We start from the raw sequence: 9,204 nt of genomic DNA on the forward strand, positions 1-9,204 counted from the left end.
TTCAAAGCTGAGTTTTGCAGCTTCTTGTTTTTGGCTTTTGTTCACCCAAAATTGTAAAAAAAAACTGAAGCTGAATGTTTACAAAACACAAAAAAGCTCCCAGCTTTTTTTTATACCAGTTTTTTTTTTTTTTTTCAGAATCACCTCAGTACCAAACTAGGCCTAATTCGATGCACCCATGCATACCGAACTGAATGAAATTTTTGCTATGGGTTTGATTTTGGTACCACCTTTGTATCGAATCGATTTTTGCACAAGCCTAATGACAATCTATTGACTTAGATTTCTTATTCTACACTAACCTCTTGCCACACATTTGTGTGATCGTGTGACAATTTGCTCTTTTACATGTTATTTCTTATTGTAATTTCATTTTTATCTTAATTTTAGAAAAAAAAATTTAAAGAAAAAAATTGTCCACTAGATATGTAAGATCCCACATCGCCTAGGGGAGTGATCCTTATATGTATATTCTCATCCCTATCTAGCACGAGGCCTTTTGGAAGTTCTCGTGTGAGTTCCCATAAACAAAACCGTTAGGGCGTAGTCGGAGCCCAAAACAGACAATATCGTGCTACAGTGGTAGAGCGAGCCCGAGATGTGGTGGAGCCAAGGTCAGGATGTGACAAGATATATAATTATAATTTTTTAAATTAAATTATTTTATTTTAGAATCTTAATTAAGGAAGAGTATTTGGAATTATGCATGATTGGTCTTTTTCGCATTCTAGCTATACAAGGACACTTGGTGGCTGGTAGAACTATCAGCAAACAAGGCTAGGCCACGTCTGCAATGTTTGTAGATTTTGATAAGGCTTGGCTACCAACATGATACTGTCTGGATTCTTTTTCTAGGATTTTAGGAAATTCATAAATTATGTTTATTTATTATATATTGTACGATTAGTTTTTATCATATATTTTTTATGTGTAATTTTAAATTAAAAATTTGAAAATACTTTCTAATTGTACAATGTACAATGAACAAACACGATTCACGAATGTTCGGATCCTCATCCTCTTCGCTAGGCTACGCTCTGCAATGTTTGTAGATTTTGATTTGGTGCTGGATAAAGAAAAAATGACAACTAATGAAAATAACTTGAAAACTTTGAGTTTTAACGATAAGGACAAAATAAAAGGTAAAATGAATAGTACAAGGATTAACTTTTTAGTGTAAAATTATGATTTTTTGTTAAAGTGAATAATACTAGAAGTTTTTCGTTAAAATTCTCAAAGAAAAACATAAAGAGGGAGATAGAGAGAGAGAGATTTCAACGATGGCAGAAGAGTGGTCGCCACTGTGGGCTGGCTGACGGGGTTTGCCATGGCTGGGGCGTGCTTTAGTGACTGGAGTTTGGATATGATCTTTTTTTCATTTCAAGTATTTGTGAGGCTAAGCCTACTTTTCTAATATCGCTTGTTAAAAAAAAAAAATATATTTGCTTTCCTAATTTCTGAAGTTAACAGGGTTATAGAGGTGATAAGTAGTGGAACACGTTTCGAAATTTGGAAGCTTTGTCACAGGCTGGGCACAGGTTTTTGGTCACAGCAGATTTGGACTCAAATGAATGACACAAGCTGCTCCTCTGGCCCCACGTGGAACCCGCGACGACATCCCCACCATAACCAAATCTGATCCGCAATCCCGCGTACTTATCATCCAAAAACAAATAAAAAATATAATAAAATCAAACTCAGTTCTTCAACAAACTATTACTCAAATAAAAAACTTCCTAAATTAAATTACTAACACATACAAAATAAAATATATGAAAGTGCTCTCTTTATTAGCATGTGATCAAAAAATACGTGATCGCTCACACTTGAATTTGATGCAATAAAAATGATAAAAAATTATGAAATTAAATAATATATTATTTCAGTTAAGTAATTCAATACTAAATTTATAGATAAAATTTAATTTTAAATCATTAAATATATAAAATTAATATTATTAAATCGTATTACTAAATTTTCGAATTGTACATTTTTCTCTGTATATGCAAAGTAAGAAAATAAATATATTGCCAAAATTGATGGGAAGAACCAAAAAGAATAACGAATATTATAAAATTAATGTTAGAGTGACGGTGTTGAATTCTTCACCCGCTTTGTTGCTTTTGGTGACAAACTATTCAAATAGTGCCAACTCATTATTTCAACTCACTTTCTGCGGACTTCTCAATACTCTCTCTCTCTCTCTCTCTCTCTCTCTCTCACTAAGAACCCAATTACAAAGCAGAACATCACAGATTGGTCGATCGCTTTCTGGGTTTTGCTTCCCATACTCTCGATTTCAATCTGGTAATTGATTAATATCGTTCAAATAATGGCATTGGTACAATTCAATTGTCATAAAAATTGGTTAATTTCTGATTGATTTCTTGATTTTGTACATGCTCTGTTTCTACTATTTCTTCAATGCCATTGCCCTAATTTTGTTAATTTCTGCACTTTAATAGGTTATAAATCGCAATTGATTTGGTTTTTGAGTGTTATGCTGTAAAAGTTTGATGGGTTTTTAACTTTATTAACTTTGACTTTTTTGGCAAATTGGGTAATTAATCACCCACGATTTACCAGGTAAAAATGCAAGCGTCAACTTATGGTTCAGCAAAGGGGAAGTTGGGGTTTGAAGATCAAAACCAAAGAAGGGTGTTGGGTTTTGGAGAATTGAAAAATAGAGCAATTACAGGGTCCAGGAATCTGTGGGTTGCAGAGAGGAGAACTTGCTCTGGTGGATTGAGCCTCCGTGCCACAACGCCGGCGATGGGAGCCAAGTTTGCCGGTCTTAGAATGGGGTCTGATGGGATTTCCATGTCCACTTTGAAACCCAGATCAGTCCAGGCTCAGGCTTCTGGTTTGACAATCATGCTTATTCGTTTTCGCTTTTATGTGCATTCTTTTGTCTTATCGTCACTATTTTAGCTTATGTGCTAGCTTTTGATTAATAATTTGGTGAAATTTGTATTGGAAGATAGTATCTACCTAAGTTTATTTAATCTTCAATCGTGATCTCCGAATTGGTATCCTTTTCTCCTTGTCATTAATAGCTGCTTACTACTTTCTAGTGTATATAACTTTCTTGGTTTACTCAGACTGTGGCCTCATTGTATTGTTTTTTGCTTAAACCAACATGGAAGGTGGGAGCTTGTAAGCCTCATTAAATTGTTTGACTGGGAGGAGGAGGGTTTCTTTCATTAGAACTGTCACACCCTGTACAAATAGATGCGTAGCTGTAACAGCTGTTTTATGGCACTTTTGGCCGCTTGGGTTAATATATTTATGTGAGATTGGTCTACCAAAGTTTTATCAGAGATATCTACCAGAGTTTCATCGGAAAACTGAGTTCTAAATCTGTAGTTCTATTGCTTATGTTCATTCCATGAAAAATTCATTTTCAACATCATAAAACTGTCTCTATGTAACTGTATATTCTGTAGTCAATCTGGATGCTTCTTCAGCGACGTTTAATGGCTACACATGTCTGTTGAGGAGGCTCCAAAGCATAATTCCTGAAATTTGATTTACATTGTTCTTAATACAATTATAAAATGCAGATGGGGATGTTGAGAATCTTATTCCCTCCAAGCCTCAGGGGAAGTCCTCTGGAACAGTATTGCCGTATGTCGGTGTTGCTTGTCTTGGAGCCATTTTGTTTGGCTATCACCTGGGGTACAGTTTAACTTGATTACTAATAGACATGTTCCTCAATTTTTTTTCTGGACTTCTCTATTCTTACTGAGTCATTTAGGTTGTATCAAGGAAAGATATTATGTTTCAGTCGATCACAGGATATGTGTGCAAGTCATGAGATCTTGTTATTTCTCTTTCGACGGTAGTTGAGCATATAACTTAATTGTATCTGAGGCTTACTGTGGCATCTGTCTGTATTTTCTTCAGGGTGGTAAATGGTGCTCTTGAGTACCTATCGAAGGATCTTGGTATTGCGGAAAATGCGGTATTGCAAGGCAAGTCCACTATTTGGTCATTTAAATCTGTGAATAACAGCTTGAATCAAGTAACCGTTCCTTTTTGTTTCCATGTTTCTCATCTTATCTTAGTGTGTCATGAAACATATTTGCACCATTTTCCTATTGCTTGAGGACTACATTTCCAAATTAACAAAGGAATATATTGTCTAGTACTCCCATCATTTTGTAAAAATAAATAAATAAAAATGAATCGTGTTAGGTTATGCTAAAGACTCAGTGCGATAACTTAAGTCAACGCATATAATGTCGCCACAACTATAGATATTGGGTTTGTTTTGCTTATGCTACTTTCTCTTAAGATTGTATAGTTAATTGTTACAACACTATAACATCTCTTTTGCAGGGTGGGTGGTTAGCACACTTCTAGCAGGTGCCACAGTTGGATCATTTACTGGTGGATCGTTGGCTGACAAGTTTGGCAGGACTAAGACTTTTCAAATAAATGCAATTCCGCTAGCAGTTGGAGCATTTTTGTGGTCTGTCTATTTCCAACAAGTATGAGGTTGTTGTCAGTGATATAAATATAAGAAACTAATGCGTAGTCTTCTTAAATGTTTCAGTGCAACAGCCCAGAGTGTGCAAACGATGATAGTTGGCCGCTTACTTGCTGGCATTGGAATTGGCGTTACTTCTGCTATTGTCCCACTTTATATATCTGAGGTACTATGTATGTTTATATATTTCCATCCTCAATTTGTTGGCATTTGGCATTTTGAATGAACCACTTACCAACCCTATTTTCTAATGATCAGATCTCTCCAACTGAAATTCGTGGTGCCCTTGGATCTGTAAACCAGCTTTTTATATGTATTGGGATTCTTGCAGCTCTGGTGGCTGGATTACCATTAGCCGCAAATCCCTTATGGTATTTCATCATTGCACCTTTTCTTTTCTATACAAACGATTTTGTTTATATGCGGGCAAAGACATGTGTGAATGTGTTGTGTATGTGCGCGCATGCATGTTCACGCTAAATCACATGTATTCTTAAACGTCACTTCATTTCCGACATTTGACATATCAAGAAAGAGAGGAAGTACAAATCATAGGTAATAACTTGGCTAATTAGGATCTGATTTTGATGCTTATCCTCTGTTATAAATGAAGTTTACATAGATTTTTCTGGTAAAGAGCCTCTTTCCTGAAGCCAGAAACCAGTAGAGGAATAGAAAATTCTTGTTCAAATGGGCAAAAATAAAAATAGGACGTGTTGGATTTTTTATTTTTTTACCTTGGTTGATAACTTTGATCTTATGTTTCTGGGGCTAATTTATCCTCCTAGCTAGATTGATCCATCAATTTTCTAAGGACACAATCTTAGTTACTTTACTCAAGTTCCAGAATCTTGTAACCTTAGAAGGATACTCTCCTGGCCGAGGACGAGTATTTTCACAAAATACTAATTCATTGAGCTTTCAACCGGTGAAAAGTGAATATATAAGACCCTGTTTATGAACTTTGGTAGTGCTGTTCTTAGATGGTAGCAGTAGCATGTCTTTTTGATCTTTAAATGTCAGCTTTCTCTCTCTCTCTCACACACAATTTTACTCGATTATTTATTTTATCAGGTGGAGGACGATGTTCGGTATTGCAGTAGTACCATCTGTTCTATTGGCATTAGGAATGGCTGTTTCACCAGAAAGTCCAAGATGGCTTTTTCAGGTTTTCAACATAGCCTGATCAAACATCAGCACCGATGTTATATCTGCTTTTTCATTGTGTTCTCTTTTACTGTTAGTTTTATTTGATTCATGATTATTTTCAATGAAAATGCTAAACCAATCCTTTTTTCGCAGCAAGGAAAAATTTCTGAAGCTGAAAAGGCTATAAAAACACTATTCGGAAAAGAAAGAGTTACTGAGGTCATGCATGACTTGAGATCAGCAACTTCAGGTTCTGCTGAACCTGAAGCAGGCTGGTTTGATTTGTTTAGTAGCCGCTATTGGAAAGGTTTGCCTAAATTTCACATGTCATGCTTGAGATGTGCTGTGTTCGTTTTCTTAGCTAACATATGTCTTTATGCAGTCGTTAGTGTGGGTGCAGCACTTTTCTTGTTACAACAGATGGCTGGGATAAATGCTGTGGTCTATTATTCTACTTCTGTCTTCCGCAGTGCTGGCATTACATCTGATGTTGCAGCAAGTGCTCTGGTTGGATTAGCAAATGTCTTGGGTTTGGCTCTTACTATCTTTATTCTTGAAGTTTGGAATTATTTTTTATTTTTTATGTGTTCTATAACCAAGAATGGTCTCATTCCAGGCACAGCTGTTGCATCCTCATTGATGGATAAACAGGGAAGGAAAAGTCTTCTACTCACAAGCTTCGGTGGAATGGTAGGGTTATTTTCACTATCAATCTCACTCTTTATTTGACGTGAATGAATAATTCATTTTGGGTTGGCCACCCAGACCATTTTAGCAATTTGAGACTAGTGACTGCTGGAGAAGCCATGAATTTAACAGGGGCTTGAAGGGTCCTTTATTCAGATAAGTAGAGGGATTGCAATTAACGACCATTTTAGTAGTTTGAGACTAGTGGCTGCAGTAGAAGCCATGAATTTATCAGGTTCTTGGAGGGTCCTTTGTTGGGATGGGTAGAAGGATCGCAATTAGATCACATTAACTGCAACATTTTTCAGGAGTGATTTGTGCCTAATGATTATAGATATTTCGTCTGCTATCTGCACTAACCCAAGTGCACTACACGTGTGCACTTCAGTTTCAGGTTCAGTGTCTGCATACATAGCAATTAGATCACACTGTTATTGGTCATGAGGCCTGGAAATTTTATTTACTTGGAAAACTCATGGGAAAATGGGACACACGATTTTTCCTCTTATGCAATTGAACTTAAGTGGCTTCGTCAGTAGGTGATGTTTGTTATAAATAATTTTCATGGTCCAACATATTCAGAAAAGCTTTGACTGTGCTGCTTTAATTGAATTGTGATGAATGGTTTATGTTTTTTGTTCCTCTCTCTTGCTTATGATACCGATAACTCTCTCTTTCTTTATTCGTTAAGGCTGCTTCGATGTTGCTGCTTTCACTGTCCTTTACATGGAAAGCCCTTGCTCCATATTCTGCCCCCCTTTCTGTCGCTGGAACTGTTCTGTAAGTTAGAGGCTTACATTAAAAGATATATCCCCGTACTCTTTTCTTGTTTAAAGTTTAATTTCCTATCTAATAATGGTTTTCATTTTATATTACCAGCTATGTATTGTCCTTTTCACTTGGCGCTGGCCCTGTGCCTGCTCTTCTTCTACCAGAGATTTTTGCTTCAAGAATCAGAGCAAAAGCAGTTTCTTTGTCACTGGGCATGCACTGGGTAAGTGGTTGTAGACACTAGACACTGAAATTTTACTTGATACTATTTTGTATATGTTTTCTTGTTTCATTGTCTGCAGGGATTTTTGCGTTTACACTGGTATTAGGAAACTCTTATTTGTTGGTTTATTTCAACAGCTTATTGGTAATAGTTAATGTCTTGTCCAACCAATCAGTTTGTATGGACTAAGATTTTTGATTAATTACCTCAGCATGTCTTTCATTTATATTTTAGATGGAGGAAGCAAGACAAGTTTGGTGGACGATTAAATTGTCCAAACCAAACGAACTTGATTGCAAAAGGATATTGATTTCACTTTTAAATGACACTGTTATTGTCTCAATCTGCATTCGGATATGTGTATATCCGTGCCTATCTGTGTGTAGATACATATCTGTACGTCTGTTTAACTATGTAAACCTTTACGTGTTTCTGTGGAATGAAAATGAATGAAGAAACTGATATTATGCTCGCATTAATTATTTTGTTTGCACAAGAATATGTTGGATGTGCTATTTATTCTTCATTGATTCACCTCTCGTCTCATATGTTAACTAAATGCTTATATGTTTCATCAGATTTCAAACTTCGTCATAGGCCTCTATTTCTTGAGCCTTGTAACGAAGTTCGGGATCGGCACAGTGTATTTTGGATTTGCTGGCGTCTGTCTTCTGGCTGTCTTGTACATTGCTGGTAATGTTGTTGAAACGAAAGGTCGTTCGTTGGAGGAAATAGAGCGTGCTCTTAGTGTTGTCACTTGATTACGATATGATTCAAACTACGAGCAAAAATCTCCAGCAGCTTCGGATTTTGGCCTTAAGCACTGACAGCATCGCCTCCTTTTCCTGCTATGCGGACTAGTTCATTCCCACCTCTCCAGGGCTTGTATTTAGAGATGGAACCGTGATTGTAGCCACTTAAAATGGTGTCTATGGATTTCCATTACTGTAACACACTACCACCTTGGTAATGCAAATAATATTCTAGTTTCTACCTTGAATTTGGGAACTCTTTGTAATTTCTCAGATTGAATGACTGTTTGAGTACAGCGCCGTTAGACGGTGGGAGGTACCGATACAAGATGAATGAGAAGGTTTAGGCTGCTTAGCAGATGACAGATTGAAACGCGGTTTCTAGTTGAACATCTAATAGAAATAATTCTCCTAGTACTGTATGAGATGTCTTACTATTGGATGAAGAGGGATAAGTTTTTATTATTTATTTATTTATTTATTTTTCCCCCGAATAATTCAACCTCCCATGTTTAAACTGAACAAGTATGCAAGTTTGCATCAATTTTTTCATTCAACAATTTTTTTGAAACAATTTTAATTCAACATTTTAAATTAGATTATTTTTAGCTGCGCTATCTGAAATGACATTTTGATTTCACTTTGCTTCATATAATTCAAAAGTTATAATTTTCGTTTCATTTTAACTTCTTGACTCTTTGTTCCTAACACTTGTAGGTCACCTCCTGAAACATGTGAGACTCCACACCTAATAAGACTATGTCACATGTGCAATAAATTTGATTATTTCATTATGTGTTTACATTCAACAATCAAAGAGCATTAAGTTTAAAAGAAATTGAAGAGGTGGAAAAAAAATTTTGATTTAGCCTGGGGCATCCAAATCAATTAAGGGAATGTAGAGTGAATTTAGAGTCTTATATAGATGACTTTCAAGTTTCAGAGGAAAAATGGAATCAAAATCGAGTTTCAGGGAGTAAAAATGTAACTTTTGAGTTACAAAGAGCAAAGTGAGACTAAAATCGAGTTCTAGGAGAAGTAGCTAAAACTATCTAATCCATGTCAACTTTAGACTTCATAACCACCTTAAAGTGATGGTGATGCTCACCACCCTATCGATTACTATAAAA

At 35.9% G+C, this 9,204-nt stretch overlaps 1 protein-coding gene across 1 annotated transcript; it reads left to right on the forward strand.

The window, feature by feature from the left end:
* The first annotated feature begins 2,001 nt into the window (after positions 1–2,001).
* Positions 2,002–8,322, forward strand: LOC103426171 (plastidic glucose transporter 4-like). The gene is made up of 14 exons (XM_008364259.4): positions 2,002–2,307; positions 2,587–2,863; positions 3,564–3,678; positions 3,907–3,974; positions 4,342–4,474; positions 4,559–4,658; positions 4,751–4,863; positions 5,567–5,660; positions 5,795–5,948; positions 6,024–6,170; positions 6,258–6,331; positions 7,020–7,108; positions 7,208–7,322; positions 7,901–8,322. Exons 2-14 carry the CDS (start codon positions 2,593–2,595, stop codon positions 8,081–8,083), a joined length of 1,656 nt encoding a protein of 551 aa, XP_008362481.3. The 5' UTR covers positions 2,002–2,307; positions 2,587–2,592; the 3' UTR covers positions 8,084–8,322.
* The last annotated feature ends 882 nt before the right edge of the window (positions 8,323–9,204 follow it).

The sequence above is a fragment of the Malus domestica genome, chromosome 17 (assembly GCF_042453785.1).
Source record: "Malus domestica chromosome 17, GDT2T_hap1".
Lineage (NCBI taxonomy): Eukaryota > Viridiplantae > Streptophyta > Magnoliopsida > Rosales > Rosaceae > Malus > Malus domestica.